Source organism: Sus scrofa, chromosome 13 (assembly GCF_000003025.6).
Source record: "Sus scrofa isolate TJ Tabasco breed Duroc chromosome 13, Sscrofa11.1, whole genome shotgun sequence".
Classification (NCBI taxonomy): Eukaryota; Metazoa; Chordata; class Mammalia; order Artiodactyla; family Suidae; genus Sus; species Sus scrofa.
Genome location: NC_010455.5, coordinates 29,067,087 through 29,083,510, shown reverse-complemented (window position 1 = coordinate 29,083,510; position 16,424 = coordinate 29,067,087). Strand labels below are relative to the sequence as shown.

Genomic DNA, 16,424 nt, shown 5'->3' with positions numbered 1-16,424 from the left:
TTAGAGCACATCAGTGAACAACAGAAACAAAGATTCCTGCCCTCATGTCTAGTTTACATTCCAGCAGGAGTTGACAAATGATAAACATCAGTAAATAAGTAAAGCATACAAGGTGATACCTGCTATGAAAAAGAAACAAAGAGTAGGACAAGTGGGGAGGGGTTTCACGTTTAAATAGAGTGACAACTAAAAGGAAAGACTTGAAGGAGTTACCATGCAGACATGTGAGGGAACAGCATTCGGGCAGAGGGAACAGTCAGTGCAAAGCCCCTGGGGCAGGGTGGTGCCTGGTGTGTTCAAGGAACAGGGAAAGAGCCTGTGTAGCTGAAGCAAAGAGAGGGAGGGTGACTAAGTCAGAGAGGGAATGGGGCCCACGCCACATCAGGCCTTCTTGGCCATTACAGGGACCTTGTCTTTCAATCTGAGGGAAATAGAGCTTAGTAATTAGATTTGGAACAGAATTATGACTTAATCTATCTTACATTAGAAAAGGAGTCACTCTGGTTGTCATGCAGAGAATGACTATGGAGGGATAGGGCCAGAAGTAGGAAAACAAGTAGAATTTACATTTATGATCTGAGTCTTGCAGACAACAGTCTTTTTTCTCTCTTGTGCTCTCTCTCTCTCTCTTTTTTTTTTTTTTTTTTTTTTTTTTTTCCTTTTTAGGGCTGCACCTGCAGCATATGGAAGTTCCCGAGCTAGGGGTGAATTGGAGCTGCTGGCCTCCACCATAGCCACAGCAACACAGGATCTGAGTTGCATCTGCGACCTATGCTGCAACTTGTGGCAGTGACGGATCCTTAACCCACTGAGTGAGACTGGGGATTGAACCCACCTCATGGATACTAGTCAGATTCTTAACCTGTTGAGCCACAGTGGGAACTCCCCGGGCTTTTTTTTTTTTTTTTTTTTTTCCTCCAGTCTTTTTGCCTTTTCTTGAGCTGCTCCCGAGGGATATGGAGGTTGCCAAGCTAGGGGTCTAATTGGAGCTGTAGCCACCGGCCTACACCACAGCCACAGCAACTCGGGGTCTGAGGCCCGTCTGCATCTGCAACCTACACCACACTTCACGGCAACGCCAGATCCTTAACCCACTGAGCAAGGCTAGGGACCTAATCCGCAACCTCATGGCTCCTAGTCAGATTCGTTAACCACTGCGCCACGACGGGAACTCCGCGTTTTGGTGTTTTAATCATTGATTCGTTTTCTCATTTGCAAAACTTGGGGAGCATTTCCATCCACCTCCACATCTTTGGAGCCAACAGAACTCAATGCCACCACTTACTTGCTGTGCAGTGTTAGGCAAATTACCTACCTTCTCTGAGGTCCCCCCCACCCCCGCCGTGTTAAAAGGGACAGTAGTATTTTTCTCCACAAAAGGTAGTTTGGTGTAATAGAAAGGCAGTAGCTTTGGATCAAACCTGTGTGGACCTAGATGGAGTTTCTTTATCGTTTTGAATCTAGCTTACATGTAGACAGAAGCATCATGCTTCCTCAAAGCGCCATTGCAATAACACTCGAAATTGGCGAGCAGTTAGCCCTTTCACAGTAGAGGAGGGGAGATGAGACTGCCAGGGCCTTACACTCTGCACTGGGGGCCCCACCCTTGTGGCCAAGCTCACCTGTGGCCTCCGGATTTGCAGGGCAGGAGGGGGCGCCACTCCACCAGGGAGACCTTCCCCCTCAGGGCAGGTTCATCCTCTTAACGAAATCCTGACACAACCCAGACAGGAGGCAGGTGTGCTTGCCCTGTCTGCAGGTGAAAACCTGAGGCTGATGTGCGGGTGAGTCCCGCAGCAGCTGAGAAGCAAGGCAGGTACCAGCGTCGGGTCCTCTGCCTCCACCCTGCATGTTCTTCACACCACACTGTCCTGCAGGGGAACTCACTGTCCCCAAGCCCTTTGAATTTTTAGAGTTAGGACAGGAGACATAACCCCAAGAAGTCTACCTTCTGAAGTCCATCATACTTCCTTGCCTTAAAGTGTCTGGGTGTTTGCATTTAAGAAGAGCTGAAGTGGAGTTCCTGTCATGATGCAGCAGAAGTGAATCTGACTAGGAACCATGAGGTTGCAGGTTCATTCCCTGGCCCCCCTCAGTGGGTTAAGGATCCAGCATTGCTGTGAGCTAAGGCATAGGCCGGCATCTGTAGCTCCAATTTGATCCCTAGGCTGGGAACCTCCATATGCTGCAAGTGCAGCCCTAAAAAGCAAAAAAAAAAAGCTGAAGTGCTGCCCATTTGCAATCTTGCAGCAGGCCCCGGATTTCCTCTGAAAAGGACAATTGAAAGGGCAGGAGGTTTCAAATGATGGCTGTGCTTTCTGCTGGTGCTAATTAGGTAAATGGGGGAGGTGGGGAACTAAAAAAAGAGAGGAGAGACAGTGGACAGCTGAGCTGCAGGGCAGTGGCAGGAGAGCTGTGTCAGCCTGCGTTTCCTGCCCGTGAGGGGTGTAGCGCAGCCCAGGCCATCCTCTCAGTTCCAGCCGGCTCATGGGACCACACCAGCTCCTTACAGGCATGGGTTGTCTGTATTTTTTACTTCTCTGTCCCCAGTGCCTAGAGCTATGCCAGGCACATGGTAGGTACCCAGGAAACATCTGTTGGCAGGAGCTGCACATCCAGTTTTCTCTCGTGATTAAGTGTGTCAGTCATGGTGACCCAGATCATGTCCTCCTAAGAGCCTCCAGGGTCTCTGGTCACCTGAGCCACAGACAACATGACCAGTAGACTCTTCCTGCTTTGATCAGGTTCTTCTCTGCGTTTGTATTTTAGGATAAAACTACCCCTCACAGTGGAAGAGATCGCCAACTTCGGGGAGGGCAATAGGGAGTTGTTTGTGAGGTCCAGTACCTACAGCCTCATCCCCATCAGCGTGGCCGAGCCAGGCCTCACCATCAGCTGGGTCTTCTCCTCTGACCCCAAGAGTATCTCCTTCAGCGTGGTCTTCCGGGAGGCAGAGGACACGCCATTGGATCAGTGTAAGGTAAGGCTGGCTCCCAGCCAGCAGGATGCCCAGGCAGACCTTACTAGAATGTTCTGAGAGGGACACAGAGAGAAACCAGGGTGGGAAAGCCCACCGAGCTGCCTCACGAGGAGCAGGTGGTGCTCCTGCGCTTGTCCAGCCTGGGGAAGGAAAGACCCAAGGCTCGGGAGAGCCGTCTTCTAATGTCTGAAGGCCGCTCCTGGGCCATCTGCAGACTGTAGGTGAGACTTAGAGGAATACGATGTGTGACTCAGTTTGAGGATCATCCTTTTTTTTTTTTTTTTTTTTTTTTTTTTTTTTTTTTTTAAAGTAACTCTGGTTTTATTTTAATTATATTTGTACAGTAACATCTCTTTCCATTCTTTTACTTTTAACCTATCTGTATCTCTTTATTTAGTAGGTTTTATTTATTTATTTATTTTTTGTCTTTTTGCCTTTCCCACGGCATATGGAGGTTCCCAGGCTAGGGGTCCAATCGGAGCTGTAGCCGCCGGCCTACACCAGAGCCACAGCAATGTGGGATCCCAGCCGCGTCTGCAGCCTACACCACAGCTCACGGCAACGCCGGATCGTTAACCCACTGAGCAAGGGCAGGGACCAAACCCGCAACCTCATGGTTCCTAGTCGGATTCGTTAACCACTGCGCCACCACGGGAACTCCTGAGGATCATCTTTTAACAAAGCCATGCAGAGCAAGAACGGTCACTGTGGGAGGTGGTAACCAGGATCTCTGCTTCCAGCTCTGAGCTCAAGGTGTTCAGCATCTCACCTCACAAAGATCACAGGCCATGTATCACTAGGGTAGTTGGACTGGAAATCTCGTGACAGATACCAGTTTCTAAACTCCTAACACATTCTGAGCATGGCATATTGGCAGTGCCTGGGACCATCTTTCTTAGTCTTGGCTGCACAGTAGAAACACCTGGCAAGCTTTTTTAAACCCACTTGTGAGTCAGTACCCCAGACCACTAAGTCAGAATCTCTAGGGTGCACCCAGGCATCCCTAGGTAATCCCAGGAGGCAGTCAAGGTTGAAAGTCACTGGTCCATATCAAGGGGAAGAAGCCAGGGTAGAAATGATGGGGTGGGATGGGGAGCATAGGGCAGTGAGTGAATAGACCTCCGGGGTGGGGGTGGGAGGGCTGATTCATTGTGAGCTAAGGAAGAGGGAGGGTCTGAAGTCCATGCCTGAACCTCAGCAGGGAGGTGCTGAGGAATGATGGAGGGAGAGCTGGTTTGGGTGGAAACATGAATTCCATGTGTCACACAGGCTGGATTGGAGCTAGAGTGGATCCTTAATACAAGATCTCCATTTTCTAAGAATGGCAAGAATCAAAGAGAGAAGTTGTATAAAGAAGCCATCTGAGAAGTCTCTGTGTTGACATCCACTAGTCCCTCACACATGTGGGCCCCTGGGCATCCCACGGGGCTGGTGGTGAGGGCCAGGGAAGGCCCAGAGTCGCAGGAGGCACAGATCACTGCTCCGGCCCTGGCATCCACACGGAGGGATGGGTGTCCACCTGGGTTGCTCTCCGCCCAACCCTGCATGGGTGGCGCCTGCTCATTGTAGAGGCTGCTTTGTCATGTCTGTCCTCTTCAGATTTTCTCCTTAAATTTAACTCTAGCCTCCCCTCCGGCCCCGCTCCACCCAAGTTGGCCTTGTTTACTGGATCTCATGCTCATTTCAAAACTGCTTTGCCCCTGTTTTCCTTTTGGGGACTTACAGCCTCACACACATGTAGCCCTGAAGCCCCTCCTTGAGCAATTCTGAACATCCACCCAGGAGGTCCTGGGGCATGTGGTTGGAGAGCGGATTCAGGCTCAGCCCGGCCAACAGGCACATATCTCAGTCCGTGAGGCAGGTCTTAGTCCCGGTTTGCAGAGGAGCAGCAGCTTCACCAGTGCACTTGTCAGCCCTCCTCATCTCTGGCTCCCTCCTGGCCTGGAGGGTATGGCTACTGTTGTCATTCCCACAGTGGACGCTAGGGGGAAGAAGGAACCCGTTTGCAGAGTGAGAGAGAAGGGTGCTCAGGTGCTCCTCTGCCTTCTCAGGCCTACTGTCACCAGTCAGCTGTGGGGCAGCTGTTATTTCTGCCTGGGGACCTGGACAGACATCAGCCTGGAGAACCAATGTCCAAGCTCACATCTCTAGCATCTATCCTGGGAACTCCCCATGTGATCCCCTAACCAGCCTGGACCTTGTAGGGAACAGTGGGACACAGTGCAGATTGCAACACTTAGGGTTTTTTCCGCTCATGGAGGTTCAGATAGGAGGAACTGTGCTGTGTATTTTCTCTGTTTATAACCATTTACTGAGCTTCTGTTGTACGCTGGACTCTGTAGTGCCCACTGGGGATAAAGAGATTAGAAACAACACAGGATCTGCCATTGCAGAGCCCCTGGTGTGATCAGAGAGAGAACTTATTAAGAAGCAACTGTGTGGAGTTCCCATTGTGGCACGGCAGAAACAAATCCAACTAGTAACCATGAGGTTGCGGGTTCGATCCCTAGGCTCATTCAGCAGGCTGGAGATCTGAGCTGTGCTGTAGGTCGCGGATGTGGCTCATATCCTGTGCTGCTGTGGGTATGGCTTAGGCTGGCAGCTGTAGCTCCAATTTGACTCCTAGCCTGGGAACCTCCATATGCTGCAGGTGTGGCCCTAAAAAGCAAAAAAAAAAAAAGAGAAGTAACTGTGATTCCAAGTGGTGATTGTCATGCTAGGAGTGGGCAGGCTCTGCAGGGACGGACACCTAGGAAGGATGCCTCACCCAGCCTGGGTGGCAGTGATCAGGTCAAGAGACCCTTGGGCCAAACCAGGAAAAGCTATTGGGAAGGGAGGGGGGACATGGGTTAGAGGAGATGCATCCAGGCAGAGGGAACAGCACAGCAGGCCAGTTCCATCTCTAGGAGACATCAGACACTCCCCACCCGGGACCACCCTCTTCAAAGGGACTTCCTCCATCAAGGTCATGCTTCCATGCTGAGGTTAGCGATTGTGAACTTGAGAAGCACTTGATGTAAGAAGTAAATCAAGGACCTGATGCTACCCATATGCAGACCGAGTCCCTGAATCTTGGTATATGCCAGAGACTAAGACCAGGCCCTGCCTCTGTCTTTGACTAGAGAAGCTCAGAGGCCTGCCCAGGGCCTCTGAGAGTTGGAAAGAACCAGGGCTGGGAGCAAGGACCCTGGACTTCTAATTTTTTTTAAACAGCTTTATGAGGTATAATTCACCCATTTAAGATGTACAATTACTGAGGTTTTTATTCAGTATTATTCACAGAGTTGTGTAGCCTTCACCACTATCATTTGATGATTTTCATCATCCCCAAAACAAAAAGAAACACTGTACCCATTACCCAGCCTCCACCCAGCAGCCACCAATGTACTTTCTGTCCTTATGAGATTACCTGTTTTGGACATTTCATGTGAGTGGAATCAAGCTTTAAGTGGTCTTTTGTGATTGAGTTTTTCTTTTTAGGGCCACACCTTCGGCATATGGAAGTCCCTGGGCTAGGGGTAGAATCAGAGCTGCCAGCATATGCCCCAGTCACAGCAACGTGGGATCTGAGCTGAGTCTGTGATCTACACCACAGCTCTCGGCAATGCTGGATCCTTAACCCACTGAGCGAGGCCAGGGATCAAACCCACATCCTCATGGACACTGTGTCCAGTTCTTAACACTGAGCCATAACAGGACCTCTGGCTTTTTCTATTTAGCATAGAACCTTGGCTTTGCACTAGGGCCCCAGGCCACTAGCGGTCCGAGAGATCAATAAAACCTACTTGGACTGCTGCAGACATATGGCATAAATCGAGGTATGGCTGTCCAGGCACTGGGAGCTATAGGAGATGCCCTGGAGCTCACATGGCAGAGATCTGTCTTGCTCAGGTTTATACCAAAACCCAAGTCTTCTGACATCACCTTGGCTGCATGAGCTTTCACCCTAGAACCTTTGTTAATCTTTCCTAAATGTTCTGATTGTTTGATTTAAAATAACAGCAAGAAAATCTTAACAGATTTTGACTGTGGAAGAAAAAATAGCGGCTGGAATGAACAAAAAAGTCTATAGAATAGAATGTTTTAAAGAAGTGAAGAGGGAGTTCTGTTGTGGTGTGGTGGAAACGAACCCAACTAGTATCCATGAGGACGCGGGTTCAATCCCTGGCCTCGCTCAGTGGACTAAGGATGGTGTTGCTGTGAGCTGTGGTGTACGCCAGCAGCTGTAGCTCTGATTCGACCACTAACCTGGAAACTTCTATATGCCATGGGTATGGCTCTAAAAAGCAAAAAAAAAAAAAAGAAGAAGAAGAAGAAGAAGTGAAGAGTATTAGCTTGAACATGTCCTCTTCAGAGGAGCTGCCTTAACGAGCTCTTGGTTTATGCTTTGTAATCAAGGTGGTGTGTAGGAAGGTTGAGGTGCTGGGGTCCCTGTATAAAAAACAGGCCTTTCTCTCCAGTACTTCTTCCTGCATGTGGTTGCTGAAGTGTCTTAGGCCAGGCTCAGAATTCTTAGGTTATGGACCACAAGAATAGACCTAACCACTCCACCTCCCTCCTGGGATTCTCGGTCCCCGGCGGGATTAAAATATTATAGAACATTAGTGGAACTTACGAGATAACATGTACAAAAGTGGCTTCCGGAGTCCACACATAGTAGGTCCCCATCCATCTCTGTTGCCTCCAGGCTTGTCTTAGGCATTTCCTACTCCCTGACCAGCACCAGCTTCCAGCCGGAGCCAGTGTTCTATGCTGTCTGGAAGATACTGTGTGTTCTGCACGTCTCTCCCGTGCCTTTGGGATCTCCCTTTTGAGATCTTTCTGACTCGTGTGTTATTTAGTTTCCACATATTTTGGGCTTTTTTCCCCAATAGCTGCTATTTATATCTAACTTAATTCCATTGTCAGAAAATGTACTTTGTATAGTTCGAGTCTTTTTACATCTAAGTTGTATTTTGTTTTTTTGCTTTTTGTAAACGGCCTAGAATATGGCATACCTGGTGAATGTTCCAAGTACACCTGAAAAGAATATGTGTTCTGCTGTTGTTAAGTGCAGTGTTCTGTAAATATCAGTTAGGTCAAGTTAGTTGATAGTGTTCCATTTCCTTATTGAGTTCCTCTCTACTTATTCCATCAATTATTGAGGGGCATTAAAATACTCAACTGTAATTATTAACTTAATTCTATCACTTTTCACTTCATGTGTGTTGAGGCGCTGTCATTAGGGGCATAAATGTTTAGGATTGTTTTGTCCTCTTGATGAATTGACATCTGTATCATTATCAAATTATCCCTGGCCATATTCTTTAATATAAAACCTACTTTGATATTAATAGAGTCAATCCAGCTTTCTTTTGACTAGTATTGGCATGGTATATCTTTATACATCCTTGTACTTTCAACTTATTTGTATATTTATGTTTAAATTGTATTTCTTGTAGGCATGATAGAGTTGGGGTTGCTTTTATCCAGCCTGATAATCTCTGCTTTTCAATTGGGTGTTTAGCCTACTTACATTTAACGTGATTATTAATGAGGTGAGGTTGAAGTCTCTTATCTTATTTGGGGTTTTTTTTGTCCCATCTGGTTGTTGTTCTCTTTTCCCTCACAAAGCAGTAAGTTAGGGCAATTGTAGGGCTCACCTCGTTCTCTCAAAGATCACTGTGCATCGTTGCCTGATGTCCATTGTCTTGAAAACTGTTGTTTTGGATATTTTGTCTATCTTTGGTTGTTCCTTGGGAGGGTAGATCTTAGCCATTCTCCCATGCTTTTGAACATGTTGTTCACCCCTCTTCCCCCCTCCCCCCACCCCCGGCCTGTAGCTGTCAGACCTCCCTGTAACTAGTTCAGTTGTCCAAGCTTAGTGTTGACTCTTCCAGGAAGTCTTCCCTGATTCTGCCTCTCCTCTCTCCTACCCAGGGGCTAGAATAGGCACCTTTCCCTGGTTCTCCCCTTGTGATACTTTTGCCCAACATAATTGAATGTTATCTTGCCTGTTTTCACTACTGAACCACAAGATCCTTAAAGGTAGAGCCCTTACTCTTACTTCACTTTGGGAACTTTGTGGCCAACATTTAGGGTTTCAAGAAATACACAGCTGCTATAAGATTGAGTTGAAAAAATAATCACACCTTTATAACTATTTTGGATTTGGTCATCTTACACAGGTTGAAAAATGTTTAATAGGAAAAAATTAAAACTAAATTGAGCAAACATCGCATTTTCAAAAAAAAGAACATGTCATTTTGTAAAGAATGAAATTGGTCACTTGTGGGGCAGCTCACCACCTTAGGAGCCTGATGTTGCTAAGATGTTACATGATCTATGTGATTTTTCATGAGCAGGCAACCTAATCTGAGGCTTAAGGCTGCTTAATGAGACAAGACCCTCTAGGTGCTTGTCCCGTCTAAAAAGTGTTATTAATTTTGGTTGGCTCTGTGTCATTTCTTATTTTTTATTGCCTATTATATCTTAAGGTGTTTTTTTTTTTCTTCTTCTTCTTCTTCTTTTTTTGGCTGCAACCATGGCATATGGAAGTTCCAGGCCAGGGATTGAATCTGAGCCGCAGCTGCAACCTACACCATAGCTGTAGTAATGCTGGATCGTTAATCCACTGCCCCAGGTGGGGGATTGGACCCACACCTCTGCAACAACTGTGCCACTGCGGGAATTCCTGTATCTTCAGTTTTAAAATGTATCTTATCTGTCCAGCAGGTTGAAGACTCTGCTCTTGGGGAAGAGGTTGGCCATCCAAAGATCCCAGCTTGGGCCCTGTCCAGCTCACACCATTTGCTCAGATTTGGCCTCTGACAGTGAGGCCCTTAGAACATGTCCTTAGAAAATAAATGTCTCCTGGGATTAATTTCTCATTCTTAGGAGAGGTAGAGAGGAAGCAAGAGACATAGAAAGATGAAAGGGCTCTGGGGTATATGGACTAACTGGGGCTAAGTGAGGAGCCAGGGGTGGGAGTGGGCCTGCAGGGGAGTGGGCCCAGCAGCTTTGCAACGTGCTTGAGAGATGTGGACGGAGGGCTAGGCCTGGCCTGTGAGATCCCTAAGGGCGACACTAGTGCCAGCAGGAGAGCCGACAGGATTTCACCTGGAATAAGCCCCAGATTCCTGAAGCCAGAAAGGAGCTGTGCCTCCAGATGGTGGAGCATTCTGACACTGGCCATGGTCAGAGGAGGCTGGGGACCACTCTTTGGGGATGTGGACCAATTCATAATTCTGGATGAAACATATCTACAGCCTCCCCCCATCATAAGTTATCGCCAAACCCAGGGCATGTGGAAGGTCCCCCACCACTCCTGGGGGCTGATCTGCACCCCAGTTCTGCTCAGTTCTGGCCTCAGATGAGGCAGACACTCAGCATCCCTGGGCCTCAGTTTCCTTCCCCAGAGCAGAGTCTCCCCAGAGGATCCATGGTGCCCTCTCAGCATCCATGACACTTGTCCTGTCTGCTTTTCCTCCCAGGTGCTCATTCCCACCACCCGATGCAATTCCCACAAGGAAAACATCCAGGGTCAGCTCAAGGTCCGCACACCAGGCATCTACATGCTCATCTTTGACAACACCTTTTCCAGGTAAGGGCCACCGCATTCATCAGCATCCAGATCCATACACCTGGCACCTGGTCTCAGGAACAGAGGTGGGAGTTCCCATCATGACTCAGCAGGTTAAAAAACCCAACTAGTATCCATGAGGATGTGGGTTCAATCCCTGGCCTCGGTCAGTGGGTTAAGGATCCTTCCTTGCTGTGGCTGTGGCATAGGTTGGCACCTGCAGCTCCGATTCAACCCCTAACCTGGGAACCTCCATATGCCACAGGTGCAGCCCTAAAGAGAAAAAAGAAAGAATAGAGGTGGATGTTTAAAAGAAGTGATTTAATAATCAGTCATTTATTATCAGTAGCCCTTTGATTTTAGACCTCTACTGTGGTGTTCCAGTGTCTGTTGTAGGCAGTGTCACACACAGGCTAATACTTAAGAGAGTCGCACTGTGTGTCGAGGGTGTTCTCCACTCTCCCTCACTCAGTTCAGCCCCACGGAGCTCATGCCATGCGGACTTTCTCCTCATGTTACTGCTAAGGGACTGAGGACCACAAGGAGAAAAGAGTGACACTCCTAAGTCACACAACTAGTGGTGGAGTGGATTTGAACCCAGGGGCCTGGCCACAGGCTCTGGGCTCTTACCCAGGATGCTCTCTGGCCTCCCTGCTGTCCAGATCCACACTGCCCAAACCCGAGAAGAGCTCAGTAAATAGAGTGGAAGGATTGGGTGGACAGATAGGTAGATGAGAGAGAAGCAAAGGAATGAAGGCTAAGCTTGAAATAATAAGTACCAGACTGTGAGGTGAAACGGCTGGGTCCTGTCTTCATAGGAGTGGAGGCGCAGGTACCAACTCTGGGAAGATACAGGTCCAGGAGTGTAGGGCTTGGGTGTGGGAGGATGGGGATATAGGGAGATAAGGATGGAGGAGGGGCCATTGTTGGGACAGAGGACCAACATTGGTTGAGCATCTCCCATGGGCCAGGAGCCTGCTTCATGGAGACATGAGACAGGGGTGACAGAGGTGGTGAAGGTTACTGGGCACCTGTCCCTTTTATGTCTTCTGACTTCAGCATAAGCCCATAATAAGGGCTTGCCTCTTGTATAACACCTGCCTGATCAACATCCAGCCACATCCTTTCTGAGTGCAGCCCTGAGCTAGTGGCCACATCCCCGCACATGGACACCCTTCCCAGCCCACTTGGCTTTAAGCAGCATAACTTAATAAGATACTCTAAGGGAAAGCAAGAGTGCCACCCCCTTACCACCTCCAGGCCTTGAACTCCCAGGGAGAGGTTAGAAGAACGGGCCCCCGCTTTGCCCCTCTCCTGCCCCCACATCCATGCACCCATGAACATGAAGACACCTGGAGTTAGCAGGACTTTTGGCCACAGGCCCAGTGTGTCCAAAGAGCTGCTTTTGGACTGGGCATGGCCCTCACCCCCTTCTGGGCTGGAGGATAGGGTAGTGGTTAGAAGACTGGGTGGAGGCCTGCCAGGCACAGGCTCTGTTCTTCCCTCTGCGGGTTTTAGTTGAACCCCAGTTTCTTCTGCAGCGGCGGCCAGCTTTTTCACTACCTCACTGAGCCCCATTGCGGGCTGACAGAGAGGTTGAGGAGAGCATGCCGAGGGTGGAGCACAGCCTCAAGCTGACTCCCACTTATCCCTAGAAGTGGCTGTGGTCTGTGACACTCTAGTCTTATAGCCCACCGAGGTCATCTCAGGGGCCTACCGCAGATTTCCAAAACACAGATGGAAAAATGGATCTGTCCAGTCAGAACGAAATCCAGCTCACGTCCACCACACGTGTCCTCTCCACACCTGCTGCATCTGCTCCCCTACACACTGCAGTCCAGACCACCAAGACCCCCGTTTCAGAATAGCAAGGCAAGGAGGGAGGGGTTCACATTTGGGACTGAATGGGCATTTCTGCACTCAAGACCCAAGAAAGTCCATGGCAGTGTCCAGCACCTCCAGACCCTTTCCAGGGAGATGTCTCTGCTAGCCAACAGGAAATGGGGGTGAGGGGCCCCAGCCTCTGAGCAGATGTCGCTGCCCAAAGGCCACCCGTGCCAGCCGGTGCCCACCCCGGCCAGGTCACTGCCGCTGCTGCTGCTCCTTGGGCTTTCAGCCCTCAGGGTAACAGCCTCTTTTTCCATTTCTGTTTCCTCAGGTTTGTCTCCAAGAAAGTATTTTATCACTTAACAGTTGACCGGCCTGTGATCTATGATGGAAGTGATTTCCCGTAGCCTGGATTTTAATAGTTTCACATTACCCACAGGAAACACTACTCTTCCTCACCTGTCACATAAAGCACTAAAAAGAAAAAGAAAAAAAACAGCTGCTCTGAATATGAATGTCAACTATGCAACCCTGGGAGACAGGCCCTTGGCTGCTTCTCGGAGCTTCGCTGCCCCGAGCACTGTGTACTCAGCACTGTGCACTGTCACTCTTAGCCCCATGGCTTGCAAAGGCTCAAGCACCATTTCCATTGTCCTCACACCCAGAGGGGCACTTTGCCAAAGGTTTAAACACTCAGGAAACCATCAGCCTCACCTGGGGGTACAGTTGGTTCCAGGCCTCCTATGGAGAGTTTCTCAGGCCAGAGGGGACCCCAACTTCTGCCCGTGGAGAAACATGGTCCCCTGTGCCCAACGGGGGGCCAGGCATCCAGGTGACCAAGAGCTAGGATGCCTTGGCCAGGCCCTGTGAGTCCTCCCAGGAAAAGGAGCTCGGGGCACCCGTGGGTCCACCTGAGATCCCAGCTGTCGTGCTCCTACCCCTTCCTACCCTAGGAAGTTGGGGGCTGCTCCAGAACTCAGCCATTTCCATGGGGCCTCCAACTGCACTTTCCTCCTGGCCCTTCTGTCTGAGCAGTGCTGTCCTTGAGCAAAGCCCTTCACTCAGCCTGGCCTCTCAAAGCTCAAAACATTACCCTAAGAATCAGAACTGAAGCAAATCCCAGGAAACAACCCATCTACGGCGGGCCTGTAATGTTGTCTGTGTACAGAAGGCCAGAGCCCAGATCCTGGGCAACATCAGCCCCACGACCAAAAAGCAGGATTGTGCGTCAGCTTTTAGGGCTAACTCCTCAGCTGACAGCTTGTCTTTGTTTATATCAATAAGAGCTTCTGCCTAACTTGCAGATGCTTTTACTAATTATCATAATCAGGGTAGGAACCCCTTTTATAAATTGAGACTTCTTAACAGACGTCTTTGGTAACACAAATGTAAACAGGCATAATTCACAGATCTGCTCTTTGCTCACTTCTCAGCCCCTCCTCCCTACCTGCCAGATTCCCCACACCCCATCTGCCCACTTCCTGCTGCTCAGCCTGCACATGACACCCAGCAGCTGTCTCCCTTTGGGGCAGATAAATCCTGTTTCCTTTTGTCAGACAAGGAGATAATCTTCCTATTCTCTACCGTTTTCTACCACCACCGAGTGCTCGCCTGTGGTGGCCCCTTTGGGCCCTGTTCACAGAAGCCAGCACCTACAGTCAAGGCCCAGGTACTTCCATGGGTGACCAGAGTATCTCACGAAGCGGCTCACCTTGGCCAGGGATGAGGGGGAGGGTGCTGGGCAGGGTGGCTGAGGTTCTGAGCGCTGGACCCAGCCTGTCCTTCAGGTAGCCTGGTGACTAAGCCGAGTCATACACCTCGAGGCTTCATCTCGCCATTCCCGAGCCTGGTCTGGCCAGTTTTGAGAGCTCAAGAGTGGGTCAGGAGCCCCAGGCCAACTTCAGCTCAAACCCCATGTGTACCAGCAGAGAGAACCATGGGGCAGGGCTGGGAGGAAATGACTTTGGCGATGGGCTTGGAACTTTCATTGAAACAGGAGACTTAAGCACTTCTAGTCACTTTAATAAGGGCTTGGGGCATGATGAACACTGGACCTCTTGTGCTTTTTCCTGGAACAGCTGCCTCTAGTAGAAAGCTCCAGCATCTCCTCAGGCAAGGCTTTGACAGGTGCTCAGCATCAAAATGGAAATGGCCAGGACCCCAGAGGCTTCCTAGCCTCATGCTTGTCCTCACAGGTGTGCCACACAGCCTGAGGACTATTCCAGGGCAAATTACCTTTGAATCCACCTACCTTTTTGGAAAGGATAATCAAAAATAGCTTGTTTGCCACATGGGAGAAACTAACCAAAGAACCCAGAGCAGTCTGGAATCTTGGTTTGAGTGCTTAGCTTTCCCACAGTACCGTGGAGACCTTGGCCAAGTTGATGGCCTTCTGCCAGTGTACCCACCATCATCTGCAGCTTGAACCAACATTTTGTGAATAGCTGATGTGTTGCCTTCGAAAGACCTGGGACAGTCCATCTGAGGCTGGTTCTGAACCTGTCACTCAACCCAGCAGGGGACCAACTGCAGCTTAAAAACCACTTGGCGCTTGTGAGGCCAACTCAGAGCCACTCCTCCAAGAGAGTGGGGGCCCCTTGTGCCACCACCACCGCAAGCAGTGACTACAGTTGTGCAAAAAAGCCTTTGCTGCATTCAGAGGCCTGCCCTCTGAGGTCACACCCTGCCTCTGCAGCATATTTATTTTTTGTGCTGGATGGACTCTGGTCCTTTGTTTCTTTTCTGTGCAAGCTTGGGTTTGCTGTGCACTGTGCAGCTAGAGAACCTCTTGGCCTATTTAATTATGGCTTGTATAAATAGCTTTCTTATTTTAAACAGGTTCCCAACTTTACTGAGCTTTGGGCGTTGGGGTATTTTTTAAAACTGCAAATGACAATGAAAAACAACTATTGAAGATTCCCAAGAGACTGAATTGCACTAGAGATCAACCAAAAGGAAACATCCTTGGAATCTCAGATCACTGTTTAAAAAAAAAAAAAAAAACAACCCCACCCCGAAGCAGCTCCTGATGGCCCAGCTCTCTGAATAACAGTCACTCTTTAGTGTTGATTCCAGCTGCCTTGCTCACCACTGCCTCAGAAGTCACTGATCACCCTCGCCCAAGAACACGGCCTCTCTCAGGCACACTCATCCACCACAAAGAAGGGCATTTGGGAGAAAGTGTGGCCTCTGCACACTTCTGGCTGGAGCCCACTGCACTCTGGGTTGACTGGACCAAGTGCAGGCAAGGAAATTCTCAAGCAGCAATCTGGAACTGAAACACTGCACAGGGTTTGGAAAGTAGAAATGAAAAGCCACATGATATAATTTAAAAATAAAGGGGATGGGTTCTCTGGAAATTTTCATTTGTCACCCCCCCTTAGGTGGTCAAGCCGTTCCACATTCACACGAAAGGAAGTCCCCATTTGGGGCTGAAATCTCAGAGTCAGTGTTTTATTATACTGGTTAAATGTCCACAAAATGACTTTATAGGAGTTTTATTTTTAAAAGTCCATCTTGGTGGATCTACATGAGAGAGTCCCATCCTTGCCTTAGAGGTGTTGAGAATCAGAGCAGAGCTCTCATCTCTGATGCACAGAACCAAGGGTTGCCTTTGCTCAGAGGCTAGAGGCAGCCATCCACGTTTACAAAACACCGAAAAAGTACTTTTCACTGGAATCTGGGGTTTAAGTTTTTCTTATTTCATTGTGATTCTTCCAAGGAAAGAGGGAAGACTGAGTTAATAATGCCTTTCCTCTCAAGCACTTTTTCAGTAAAGTACATCTTCACCTTTTGGAAGGCATCTCTGATAAAAAGGCTTCCTTAGAACCTTAGGACGAGTGTTACCCAGAGATGCTCCTGGCCCTGGTGGCTGCAGACCAACACTCAAGCCTCCGTCAGGTGGCTTCCAAGTCGGAATTGCACTTTAATCCACTCATCCTCAATTCTTGGGGCGTTATGGGATAGTGGGCCTGGGAGCCCATCTCATTCTTAGCTGCCAAAGAATTACCCAAAAGCACATCAAATGCCAACACTCCTCCCACACAGTGGGGGTAA

The 16,424-nt window shown here is 49.1% G+C and overlaps 1 protein-coding gene across 7 annotated transcripts in view; it reads left to right on the top strand.

Moving 5' to 3' along the window:
- FYCO1 (FYVE and coiled-coil domain containing 1) overlaps positions 1-15,404 on the top strand; it is a 78,686-nt gene extending 63,282 nt beyond the window's left edge. For 4 of the 7 annotated variants that reach the window (XM_021068193.1, XM_021068198.1, XM_021068197.1 and 1 more), the window contains 3 exons: positions 2,770-2,980; positions 10,453-10,562; positions 12,700-15,404. In XM_021068193.1, the coding sequence (XP_020923852.1) occupies positions 2,770-2,980; positions 10,453-10,562; positions 12,700-12,775 (397 nt within the window). In that variant the 3' untranslated portion in view covers positions 12,776-15,404. The remainder of the gene's footprint in view (positions 1-2,769; positions 2,981-10,452; positions 10,563-12,699) is intronic. The other 3 variants (XM_021068195.1, XM_021068194.1, XR_002337457.1) reach the window with 2 other exon arrangements.